This window comes from Ictalurus furcatus, chromosome 27, assembly GCF_023375685.1.
Source record: "Ictalurus furcatus strain D&B chromosome 27, Billie_1.0, whole genome shotgun sequence".
NCBI lineage: Eukaryota > Metazoa > Chordata > Actinopteri > Siluriformes > Ictaluridae > Ictalurus > Ictalurus furcatus.
This window is the reverse complement of record NC_071281.1, coordinates 16530766-16544524: the sequence shown is the minus strand read 5'-3', so window position 1 is coordinate 16544524 and position 13759 is coordinate 16530766. Positions and strand designations below refer to the sequence as shown.

Below are 13759 nucleotides of genomic sequence, written 5' to 3'. Positions count from 1 at the left end.
TATTATTATTTTTTGCAGTAAAACAAGTGAAATACGGCTTTGGGGAATCGTTCCAATAATTCCGAACAAGGATTTTCCTTTCAACCCAACAATCCAGTAATATTTAGAATCCATTTTACACTGTTCATAGTTTCGACGAGACCTCTTAATGGAGCTTTCAGGCATTCCTGATGTCTATATTTGGTCCAAGTACATTGTGTAAGAATGTGCGTGTGTGAGAGAGAGAGAAAGAAAGAGAGAGAGAGAGAGAGAGAGAGAGAGAGAGAGAGAGAGAGAACAAGCTCTTGACCTGAAACTCACCTGATAAACCAAGTGCTCAATCAAACAAAGCAGTCTGGTGTTAATCACCATTTAATACATGACCAGCTCGCACCGGATAACCAGATAACCTCGTGTTCTGAAGTCGGCCTCATGACAGCCGAGCTCACACGGAAGATGAATTCTGCAAGAAACCAATGTGATCGCGCAATGTTGAAATTCTCATTTTATGAATCAGTACAAAAATAATTCCTGGCTGTTTGCAAATACAGCCGGTGAAAATTCCAGGTGTGGATCCGTTTTCCCCTTCATAATGAAGCATCACTGTTTCATCACTACAGTTATTTATTTCTTTCTGGTCATATTTTCATCTCTTGAAACAGTATCTCGGTTTACGCTCTGCATTCGACCCACACCAGCAAGAAATTAAAGTCAAAAGTCAAAGAAAGTTATTCAAAAAAAAAAAAAGCTTTAAAACTTGAAAATGCCGGATCCGTATGGGATTTAGAGTTGACGTATCTTCTGATTCAGTGCACTGGGTCGTTTTACGCCGTGTTTTATGAATGTGTGTGTTTTTGCACACGAGGGCAATGCTCTTAAACCCAGCCACCATCTTGTCACTGATTATTTCAGTAGGATTTCAGAAACACACACGAGCTCAAACCGGTGCTGGTGACCCGCCTGCTCCTAACACACCCGAATCCACTCAGGGCTCAGGGCTGGTGATTAGTGGATTAGGTGAATCAGGTGTGTTAGGAGGGTGGGGAAGCTGTGCGGTAACTGATCGAGGTGTGATTGTACAGCACTGAAAGATTGACCCATCGGTACCTTTTTTTTTTTTAAAACACTACGATCCTGAACCCACATAATAGACTGATTCTGCACTATCCCTCATTTCTGTATGGCTTTACTTTATATTCTTCATTTTGGTTCTGTGTGTGTGTGTGTGAGAGAGAGAGAGAGAGCGCGATGGAGAGACAGAGCGAAACAGACAGACAGACACAGGAGAGAGGTGATGTACACAAAACAGAGAGACGAAAAAGAGAGAGAGAAATATGGACAGTGAGTGATCTGCCTCGCCCTCGTGTCTCTTGTGATTATGATCGCGCTTCTTTATTATTAGTTTTATTACCTGTATTAGGAAATTCACTTTTATTCTGCAATTTTACTCATTTTATCCCTCTTTCTTCCATTTTTCTGCTATAGTGCTTCAATATCGTCCTTAATTTATATACATATCTCTTATATACAGAGAGACACAGAAAGAGAGAGATACAGGGAGGCAGACCGAGAGAGAGAGAGAGAGAGCGCAAGACAGAGAGAGAGAGAGAGAGACAGGGAGAGCAAGACAGAGAGAGAGAGAGAGACAGGGAGAGCAAGACAGAGAGAGAGAGAGAGAGAGACAGGGAGAGCAAGACAGAGAGAGAGAGAGAGAGAGAGACAGGGAGAGCAAGACAGAGAGCAAGACAGAGAGAGAGAGAGAGAGACAGGGAGAGCAAGACAGAGAGCAAGACAGAGAGAGAGAGAGACAGGGAGAGCAAGACAGAGAGAGAGAGAGAGACAGGGAGAGCAAGACAGAGAGAGAGAGAGAGAGAGAGAGAGAGAGACAGAGAGAGAGACAGGGAGAGAGAGACAGAGAGAGAGAGACAGGGAGAGCAAGACAGAGAGAGAGAGACAGGGAGAGCAAGACAGAGAGCAAGACAGAGAGAGAGAGAGAGACAGGGAGAGCAAGACAGAGAGAGAGAGAGAGAGAGAGACAGGGAGAGCAAGACAGAGAGAGAGAGAGAGAGAGACAGGGAGAGCAAGACAGAGAGAGAGAGAGACAGGGAGAGCAAGACAGAGAGAGAGACAGGGAGAGCAAGACAGAGAGCAAGACAGAGAGAGAGAGAGAGAGAGAGACAGGGAGAGCAAGACAGAGAGAGAGAGAGAGAGACAGGGAGAGCAAGACAGAGAGAGAGAGAGAGAGACAGGGAGAGCAAGACAGAGAGAGAGAGAGAGAGACAGGGAGAGCAAGACAGAGAGAGAGAGACAGGGAGAGCAAGACAGAGAGAGAGAGAGAGAGAGAGACAGGGAGAGCAAGACAGAGAGCAAGACAGAGAGAGAGAGAGACAGGGAGAGCAAGACAGAGAGAGAGCGAGACAGGGAGAGCGAGAGAGAGAGAGAGAGCGCGAGACAGGGAGAGCGAGAGAGAGAGAGAGAGCGCGAGACAGGGAGAGCGAGAGAGAGAGAGAGAGCGAGAGAGAGAGAGAGAGAGAGAGAGAGCGAGCAAGACAGAGAGAGAGACAGGGAGAGTGAGACAGGGAAAGCGAGACAGAGAGAGAGAGCGCGAGTGAGACGGAGAGCGATAGAGAGAGCGAGCGCGCGAGAGCGATGCAAATACATTGTAAAAGAACAGTAGTGTATATTTGAACAGAGCTCTCACATACAGTTCATATATACATATCCCTGTGTGTGAGATATCTATATCTCTCTCTCTCTCGCTCTCTCTCTCTATATATACATACATATAATGTCTGTGTAATATGTACAGTGGTGCTTGAAAGTTTGTGAACCCTTTAGAATTTTACATATATCTGCATAAATATGACCTCAAACATCCTCAGATTTTCACACACGTCCTAATAGTAGATAAAGAGAACCCAGTTAAACAAATGAGACAGAAATATTATACTTGGCCGTTTATTTACTGAGGAAAATGATCCAATATTACATGTCTCTGCATGGCAAAAGGACATGAACCTCTAGGATCAGCAGTTCAATTTGAAGGTGAAATCAGGTGTGAGTGAGTGCGCACCGCGTTTTACTTAAAGAACAAGGACCTCTCCGAGTCTGATCTTCCACACGTTTGTAGAAGTGCATCATTTCTGAGGACCTCAGAAAAAGCGTTGTCGATGCTCAACATACTGGAAAAGGTTACAAAAGCGTTTGGACTCCACCAATCCACAATCAATCAAAATCAGACAGATCAACAGTTACAGGGAACGTTTAGTTCACAAGGGGGTCACACCCGATACTAAAAGCCAAGGTCCACATACTTTTACCTCTCACAGACATGTAACATTGGATCATTTACCTCAATAAATAAATGACCAAATATAACATTTTCATCTCATTTGTTTAATTGGGTTGCTACTACGTACAAATTTAACCCGCTTTGTGTGAAACCCCGATGATGTTTCAGGGTCGTATTCATGCAGATATATGGAAAATTCTAAAGGGGGCACAAACTTTCAAGCACCACCGGATAGACTCGCATTTAAACGAGCTCATTTTTTCACGAATACCACGATCACTGTTACTTCTTGATCTCCTTTATTCTACTTAAGAATGATCCTTCTTCCTTTATTCCACACCGGCTGTTGAATACAATCAATGCCAATAACGATATCTGAACTTGAGAGAGCGAGAGAGAGGTCTTGAGCGTGATCTTGAACGCTCGATCAAACAAAGTAACCTGACGTTAATCATTATTTAATAAAAGTGAGACCGGTTCATGCCGGTGTGCAGAATTATGAGATAAGACCATGTGCTCGCTGTGCACCGTTTCTCATTGTTTGCTTAATAAATCAGTCAAGTACGGTTTAGTTAAACACACGGGAGGACGTGACGACGTGTAGAAAGCCTTCGCTCCGAGACGTCACACTTAACAGATACATTTACGACCGTCGGCAAGACGCCCTCGTCCAGAGTGACTTATGTTTCTCTCATTTCTTTTAGTACAACTGAGTAGTTGCGAGTTAGGGGCGGGGATTTAAACTCCCAAACAACCTTCGGCTCGGTAATCCAAAATCTTACAAGCGCGTACGTGTTCATTTGATCGACATCATCGTACAGCGACTGTTGATACTGACAATATTGACCGTGACCGTGGATGACGCAGAGCGCAAACACACGCTGTACACGATGTACGGGTGAACGCAGGAACTAATAACCTGCAGGCGTGGACGGCTTTGTGATCGCCGTTATGAGCTGATGAGAAATTAAATACACAGTATAATATAATTAAAGTAAATAATAATAATAATAATAATAAAATAAAAAAAAAGATAAAAGGAGGGAACCAAAAAAAAAAAAAAGGAAAGAAAGACAAAAACCCACCACACACTATATACACAGTGTTGACATTTTATAATCAATTTTAATTTACAATGCACAATAACCCGGTCTTTTATAAAAAAAAAAAAAAAAAAAGCAAGTTGGCCAGCAACGCTCATACTTCAGCAAAAATGCTAATCAAATATTTGAGGAACACAACATGGACGACATATTCTTTGCTTTAATTATTATTATTTTTTTCACTCCGCTCCAGTTTCAAAGCCTAATCTGACAACACATTGTGCATTTTTTTTTTTTTCTGAACAGTGCTATAACCATGCATCATGCTTTTTTTTTTCTTCAAACCTTTTAAACCTAAAAGATATAGAAAATGACAAAAGGAATATTACAAAAGAATCAGAGAAAAGATGCTTAAGTTCTCACTATCACTTAGGTCACCTTGTCTATTTGTGGTATTTTTTTATTTTTTTCCTTTTTCTTTTAAACAGGTGTACAAATACACTAAAGTCTCTTTAGTGCTGTAGCCTGAGGTACAAAAAGTCAGTGTAGAAATGCTATAAAGATGTTGGCTGTCAGAGAATCGAGAAAGCAAAAGAAAACCAACCATTATGCTAAACGACTATGTTGTTTTTTTGTTTTTTTTTTAAATCGCCGCATGCTATTGTATTTTTCAGAAGCCTGATCAATGAGTCAGCGAGAACCCACCCTGGGTGTCTAAGCCTTCGCTATGTACCGAGACAAACACACGTCAGACGGGAGACGCAGACAGACTGGACCACGGGGTGCTACGGTGATGAAATCAGTTTGGGTTGTGTTTTTTTTTTTTATTATTATTCGACCAACACCCTAGACAGCATGTGTCCCATCCCTCCCTCTCTCTCGTTCTCGCTGTCTGTCTAGGCCAGGGATAGTTTTGTAAGAAGGGTTTGAGGCTCAAGTGCAATTTAACAGCTTTTGTTAACGCCAGCACTGTCTGCTCTTCGGTCTGATGCAACACGCTCAGAGTCTGTCTGGCTCTTCCGTCCCAGGACAGGAGCGCTTTCTAAGCACGAGCTCTATTTTGGCAGGAAACCGGACACAAACAGAAAGGTTCTTGTTCTTTCGTCCAACATTATTTACACCTGTATGCAATTCAGGGGTGGACAAATTATAAACGCATAATCATCATCATCATCATCATCGTCGTCTACCCTACCGGTTCTAATGTTCAACCTAGTCCCGTGTTTTGATTGCCCGGAAACCTAAGTGACTGCTGTAAAGCGGTAATATAATAACGTATGGTGAGATGGTTCTCTAATTAAGTGCGTTAAGAGTACCGCTCGACGTGGTTACAGTCACGTAGCATGTCGTGTTTGCGTTAAGTCAACGTTTTAGGCACGAGACGCGACCTGTCCATCAGGACGCACGTAAAATATCATATTTGAGAAATGCACGGTGGCTTTGTGCTGCACTTTATTTTGAGGCACCTGTGCGTTTCGGACCCGAAAAAGTATTTCATGTAAGCCAATAAAGTAATAGCGTTTGTTTGTTTGTTTATTTATTTATTTGCTGATGGTCCTTCGGCTGCCGACTTGTCCACCCCTGCGAATTCGCCGACCAAATTTACATGACAGTCTAATTTCCATAACCGCTGCACGTCCGTCTCTGACTGACTCTCCGTCTCAGGAACATCTTTTAAATTAAACAAAAAAGAGCTTCTAACAAAGATATCATACAAGCAGATGATTGGAAGGGGAGGGGAGGGAGGGAAAGGGAGGGGGGTGGGGGGGAAGGGGGAAGCCCCTTAAAAACAGCCCTCGGGTATAATTTAAGTCTATCCATTTCCAGGACACTGCTCCTTTTGTTTCTTCTTCCCGTCTCTTTTCCTTGCCGTTGCCTTGTGGGAGTCGTGACGGTTTGCCCGAACACGTTTGGAACGTTCCTTGTGAATCTGACAAGCTGCCACGGACCCGCGGCAAGGCTTTCGCGAAAAGCTGTGTCAAAAAACAACAACAAATCTCGCTCGGTGACTCGCTGTAGTCTTAAAACAGAAAAAAAAAAAACCCACATTTTTAAATCCAACCCTACAGCATTCCTAAGCTCTGCTAATGCTTTTCCGCATTCCCTCCACGCTTATTTACACACCGTGTCAGACGGGGAACAACATCTGAGTGTAAGAACAAAGATGAGAGGGATCACGTAAAACCCGTGAACCGAGAGAAAACCGCCTGACTCAAAAATCCAAATCGCTCGGCGCCTCTGACGTTTCAGTTTTTGGGGAAATAAACCATTTTCTAATTTTAAAGTCCAGACTGCTAATAATAATAATAATAATAATAATAATAATAATTATTATTATTATTATTATTATTATTATTATAGTATTATAATATTTTTCATCTGATACCGAGCTGGGAAAGCTTCATTCTTCTGAAACGCAAATGGTCTAAAAATGTTTTAGGAAATTCTCCATTTCCTTAAGAAAAGGTTAAACAAGATATTATAGTACAGAGTTGCCTCGCGTAACGAGTGACTCAATCTCACTGGCTGTTGTTGTTGGTGTTACAGTGGTCTCCAGGGGCGACGGTTGCCGCAGTAGCAGGCTGCACGTTGTCGGCCAGGTTGTGCGCGTGCTCCAGGAACAGGTCTTTGAGCACACTGAGCTCTTTGCTGAGCAGCTTGATCTTGGCCTCCAATCTCTCGTTCTCCTCTTTGAGCTCGTTGACGCGCTGCTGCGTGTCCTGCGCCTTCTGCTTGCTGCGCATGCGGCTCTTCTTCACCGCCAGGTTGTTGCGCTCGCGCCGCTGCCTGTACTCGTCGCTGTCCTTGTCCAGCATCGACTTCTTCATCTTGCTGGGTGACGTGGCTTTGCCACCTCCTCCGGGGCTTACTGGGACGAGTTGAGGAACCTGAGAGAGAGAGAGAGAGAGAGAGAGAGAGAGAGAGAGAGAGAGAGAGAGAGAGAGAGAGTGAGAGAGAGAGAGAGGTGATGTTAAAAGCCTTGCATTAGGTTGACATTTATTTATATTTCATATATTTTACGTTACAGAAAAGATATCACTGATTTTAGTCACTGTCGCATAATCTATTTCCTAAAAAAATTAGTTTATGTCGATAATCACGATGATCGGGCTAGGTTTAGGAGCTTATTTTAGAAAATCGAGAGGCTCAATAAACCACGAGTATGAGCTTTAAACAAACACGCCAACTAACACCGTCCGCTGTGTAAGCATCACATCACCAGCCCACTGCTAATCAGATAGAAATGATACTGCACTAGCGCTTGCTAGGTTGCGTGGTACTGAGTAATGTTTTTGGGAGGAACTGGAGAACCCTGAGGAACCCCACACATACGAAACTTCGCACAGACTCTAAGCAGAGCTCAGAAGCGTTTTCCGGAAACATTCCTTGCACACACTGTATTTACTTCACACTAATTTTCTAATCGAGCATGAATAAATTGTGTGTGTGTGTGTGTGTTATGAGTATTTCCAATAGGCTTCTCATGTGCCAAGTGCTCCCAGGACCGGCTCCGGCTCCAGCACGACGTGCTTACAGATTAACTAAACTCAAAAGGGGTTCAACTGAGCACTATATGGGTTTTAAAAATGATTACGTAACACCACATGTAGTGTGCACGTACATTAGGGGATTTGTGTGCCATGTATGTGTTCGAGGGGGGCAAATAAATAAGTAATAAATAAATGAAGATGGGCTGAGGATGGTGTGTGTTTATGTGGTTGAAGCGAAGCATCAGCAAGAATTACAGACTGCTGTGGGAAAATCAAAAACAAATCGTTTAAGCTTATTAATATCGGACTTATGATTGGCTCGTTGAAATTTCTCTTTCACTGAAATAATAATAAAAAACACAATTAAAATGAATTGAACTGCAATCAAAATCAACGATAAATACGTTGCATACTATGTATACGGTACGTAACATGCACTAAAATGTAACTGATGGATCTAACGTATAGAAACATGTACAAGGACATCTAAACACATGTAGAATAAAACAACAATATAAAAATCATCAACCTGGTTAATCTGTGTGCTCGGCCAACAGGTGGGCTGAATACGAGACGGCATGCATGTACGTATATAATCATGTCGGTCTATGCAGGTGTGTGTGTGTGTGTGTGTGTGTGTGTGTGTGTGTACTTGCTGCAGTCCTGCTGTAGCTCCTGCAGAGTTTACGACGCTGCTATGAGCCTGGCTCTGTATGACGCTCACTCCGTTCTGCTCTGTGCTGGTTAACTTCTGCTGCGGCTGCTTGCTCATTTGGATCTGCTGCCTCTCTCTTGCGCTCGCGTCTGCACCTTCGCCCGCTGCAGGATGGTGCTGAATGCTGTCGAAATGTTGGTTGCTCTTGGTTGCGACTGCGCCGCCTCTACGGTCCTGAGTGGAAAGAAAAACGAAGGAACTGTCATCGGAGCATCATCGCGAGCGCAGCGTTGCCAGGTCTGCTGGATTTCTGCAGGAAGAACTCGACTACTTTTGAACTACTGTCATATATATATATATATTAATCGATGCATAGATTACTATTACCCAACTTACAGCACACAATTATTCCAAACAAAACTGGAATTGCCCAATAGGACTTGATCTTAGTCTTAATTTTTGTTAAGTATACAGCTTAACCCATTGTTTTATCATCATGTTCTACACATCTTCCAGGTAATATGCAAGAAAGTTATGTTAAAAAAATAATAATAATCGACCATTGCACCTTTAATAGTGTGTTTGTAAAATAAATCAGTATTGAGGGAGTGTGTGATGTTTTAAACCCTTTTAGACGCCTTTAGTGACTCTATTTAAGAAAACAAACAAACAAAAAAAAAAGAGCCTATTGACAACTCCTGTGACTTGCAGAGCAGATGTTAGCGACTCTACTGCACTCAGTACTGCTGTCCAGCAGACATCTCCGCTGCTGGTTGTACAAGCTGGTTCACTCGACCCACCACCGGAACATAAAGCCCGAGTTTACATACACGTTTACATATTTCCAAAGGAACAATCACATTTCACCATTTCCCCCAAACGACCAATTAGCGACCACCACTGTTCCAAACGACCAATAACCATTTCTCCCAAACAACCAATCACCATTGTTCCCAACAATCACCCATCATCAGAGTAATGAAAGAAAGGGACGATTCGATGGCCAATGTGATAACATGGAGCTATAAAACAGCAAAGCTACCTGCTGCTCCACAACCCTGGATTCCAGAAACTTCATTTGTGCACACACACACACACACACACACAAATTTCATTATGCACCAGTTTCCTAATCAAGCATAAATATGATATTTGCAGAAATAACTGGGCTTATTGGTTTACTTGCACATTTAATCATTTAAAAAGCACATTTTAACCAAAGTGCTGGGCATGCACCTTCTAAAAATAAAAACAGCAGATCTATACTGAGCTCTCATGAGGGGTGCCAATAGTTTCGGAGCTCGATTGTGTGCATCTAGTCAGTTTAAATCCTCCTGCAGTGTCACGCCACATTAGTAACACGGTTTAATGTTTAATGCAAGAGCAGCAGCACCGACACTTTCACCTGATCTCTCACACACACACACACACACACTCTCGGTAAAGCGCGTTGCTCTACGGTTGCATCATCACCATCAGCAGCAGCGCTCGCGCTCCCGCCGCCTCGGTGTTTTTTTTTTTTTCTTCCTGGCACGGAACAGGAAACTCTCTCCGCGCGTGCACAACTTTTAACGAGATTTTTTTTATTATTATTATTGTTATATGTTACAAAACCTAAGATTTTTTTTTAAAAATCCGAATGGAGTTATGTATTTATTATAAATAAACAAATAAATAAATAAATAAAATAAGAGTCTAGCTAGCAAGTTATGCTAACCCGCTTACATCAGTTACCCAAGTATTGCTTCATACGTAATTGAACAGGAATGACGGGGAATACCGCTAGCTAAGCACTTAGCTAGCTAGCCGTGCTAATCTAGCTTTCATGAAACTTCCGGCACAACGAAGAATTTAACGTTAACGTGAATATGGAAGGAGTTTTTAAGGTTTAACTGTACACAGAGTTAACCGTGGCGATGACGTCACCCTGTTACTCACATACATATACATACATACATACATACACACACACACACACATTCCTAGCCAACTTATACTCTATTGTTGTGACACATACGTCGAAAATTTCTCATTTACACCACGAGGCAGTTTAATGAAACATCTCTACAGTCTTCCTACCAACCACGAAAACCATCAAATGTATTTTAAAACAAACAGAAATTCCCAAACGAAACCTGTTTTGAAATCAACTTAGCCAGTTAGCACGCGAAGGATGGAAGCTTCCAGAACTAACCTTCCTCTCCTACACCGTGATATAAATAAACACTTTCCTTACCTTATCAAGGTTTAAACCTTATCGAACAGCCACACGTACATCGATTTAGCAGGTTATTTTTCTCTAAAACAGGACCGAAACATCGGAGACGCTGTTATTGTTTGGTTTGCACTAAGCCGTACCTGGGAGTATTGCGAAATCTTTTTTTTTTCCTTTTTTCTTTTTTTGACCATGTAGGGAAATCTATCCGCTAAGCCAATCAGAGAGGAGTATCTAAGAGGATGACGACATACCGTGCACGATTGACAGCTCGTATAACCAATCGAATGACGCGGTGCGCTTTGGGGGCGGGGCTTTTTATGTAATAGGATCAGCCATGAGATCATAAACATGCATTTGCTTGAGATGGAGGAGTGCAATGTAGTCAAGAGCGCTTATTTAGGAACTTATAAGGAATATGATCAAGTTGAAGGTGTAAAACAAACACGTAAACATGTAATAAACAATACACAAAAGATTTAGTGTCGGAAGAACTTTTTAAAACGTATTTTTAATCAATAATAATAATAATAATAATAATAATAAACATTACAGCCTGTGCAAATAGCTAATTGTGCTCATTAATAACACACAATGCTTTATTTTTTGAAGTTTCATCAAGTCAGATTCAGACATAAAACTGTGTTTGCAACAAGTTTTATATACAACTCTTCACACACGCGCGCGCGCGCGCACACACACACACACTCACACACACACACACACACACACACACACACACACATAAGAAGTCATGCCAGGTAAGGGCCCTACAGTGAGCACAAACATTTCCAAACGTGTATTTTCGATCCAACACTCTGAGGGTCAGGGTTACAGAATAAGATTAAAATGATGAACTCTGACCAAAAAAATATCACGCAACATATTCAGTTTAATGCCAGGATCTTATGAAAGACTGATAATTATTATTCATAAATCAATGCCAATGTCTCTCTCAATTATATGTAACTTAGAATACGAACAATACCCTTTTCGGCTGTAATGTACTGTGTAATTACACTGGTGTGTTGTGCTGGACTACTGTTCAACTTTATGTGGCTTTCATAAATTTTTTATTTATTTATTTATTTATTTATTTATTTATTTTACAAATGTTGTATACGACATTCAAAATTTAGAAGACTTAAGGTTATCCTTCTGGAGGAAGCCTTTAAGGTTCTGTGTGGGAAAAACCTGTGTAGAAAAGTGTTCAGAGTATTTGGAATTTACTGTAAGAACCTTAATTATTCAAAGAGTGCACGTTATGGTTTCTGTTTTATAAAATATTGCCTATAGATAATTATTTAGATGACACAAACACAACACACTACACACTACGGTCCCTCTGAAGGGGGAATCCTCAAATTGAGTCTCATGTATGATGCAAGAAGTATACTGTCACCATCTGAGTAATACACAATCACACACCACACACTCTTAGAAGTTTTAGAACCCATAAGGTTGTCCTTCTGGAAGAAGAAGAACACTTAAAAGGTTCTCTGTAGAAACCTATAGGGTTATAACCCTAAGCCTAACCCTAGTGTAGATTGTTTTCCTATCAGAATGGGTTCCAGAGCCATTTTTAAAGCTAAAAACGTTTAATTATTTGATTGGTCCCTTAAAGAACCAATCAAAAAAACCCTTTTGCGTTGAGTCTAATGAATGATGTAAGAGTTGTGGATTAAAACACAAACACCACTCACTCTTGGAATGTTTAGAACCCATAATGTTGTCCTTCTGGAGGAGGAGGAACCTTTACTAGTTAGGCTATCTATAGAACCATACAAGAGAATGTTTTCCTATCAGAACGGGTTCTGGAGCCACTTTTAAAGCTAAAAATGTTTATTCAACAAACCTTTAAAGAACCACTGAAAAACCCTTTTGGGTTGAGTCTAATATATGATGCAAGAGTCGCAGATTAAGGCAACATACTCTGATAACTGTTAGAACCCTTAAGGTTGTCCTTCTGGAGGAGGATGAACCCTCAAAAGTTCTCTATAGAACCAGAATGGGTTCTAGAGCCATTTTAAAAGTTTAAAAACCTTTATTTATTCAACGGACTCGTCAGGAACAACTGAAGAACCCCTTTGAGTTGAGTGTGACGCAAGAGGTACCGTCATCGTCAGATTAATACACAACCACACACACCACACACTCTTAGAAGTTTTAGAACCCTATATCTGATTGTTTTTCTATCAGAACGGATTCTAGAGCCATTTTAAAAGCTAAAGAGTTTTAATTATTCAACGGACTGTTAAAGAGCCACTGAAGAACCCCCTTGAGTCTAATATATGATGCAAGAGTCGTAGATTAAAACACAAACAGCACACAAAGAAAAAGCAAAGAAAAGAACCAAAAAGAAAGCAAAGAACACTTAAAGAACAGTTTTACTCGGTCAGACCCAAATGTTTTTAATGCACCGTAGTCGGTTTATTTTTTTAAAAAAAAAAATGTATTTAAATTTTTTTTTGCAGAATTTTCTTTCATGTTAAAATTCCTAATGATGGGTCTCACCTGCTTCTGACGTTCCCAGTGTTGCTCCCCATAGTTCCTAAATTATTCAAATATAAGCCACTAGCTGCATTATTATTATTATGCATATATATATATATATATATATATATATATATATATATATATATTAGCTAACGATTACTAAATATATAGTGCATATATACATATATATATATATATATATACTATATAATAGCTGTATATTTTAGCTAACACATTACATCTGATGAAACCAGTCTAATGTCCATTAAACTTGAGCGCTTGAGATTGCCTCACTTCTCGCTGAGTGCGTTTCGGTTCGTGCCAAACGCGCGCTGGGACAATAGAGGGAGCTGCGCACGCGCTGATCGGTGCAGAAGCGCGCGCGCCAGGGGCAGTTTCTGGTGCGTTTTGTCACGCTGTGGTGTTTTATCCAACCACCGGCGCGTTCAGACAGGAGACAGAGAGTTTGCTCTAGGTGTCTGATGTGAAAAAAGGAAGAAAAAGAGATGCAAAAAAAAAAAAAATTAAAAATAAAAAAGGCCCACAGTGTGCGCCAACACGAGCTCGGTATGGACATCATGTCAAATG

At 41.2% G+C, this 13759-nt stretch overlaps 1 protein-coding gene across 1 annotated transcript; it reads right to left on the bottom strand.

The window, feature by feature from the left end:
* Positions 1-4369: 4369 nt before the first annotated feature.
* Positions 4370-10853, bottom strand: cebpg (CCAAT enhancer binding protein gamma). Its single transcript, XM_053616944.1, has 3 exons — positions 10697-10853; positions 8458-8694; positions 4370-7202 (listed from the first exon to the last, which is right to left on the bottom strand). The coding sequence occupies exons 2-3, from the start codon at positions 8575-8577 to the stop codon at positions 6834-6836; spliced, it is 489 nt and encodes a 162-aa protein (XP_053472919.1). The 5' UTR covers positions 8578-8694; positions 10697-10853; the 3' UTR covers positions 4370-6833.
* Positions 10854-13759: the final 2906 nt, after the last annotated feature.

Excerpts from the sequence above, each read along its gene's own strand:
- cebpg (XM_053616944.1), bottom strand. The coding sequence starts at position 8,577 with ATGAGCAAGCAGCCGCAGCAGAAGTTAACCAGCACAGAGCAGAACGGA. Across the intron at positions 7,203-8,457 it reads CTACAGCAGGACTGCAGCAA|GTTCCTCAACTCGTCCCAGT; the intron begins GTACACACACAC and ends TCTCTCTCTCAG.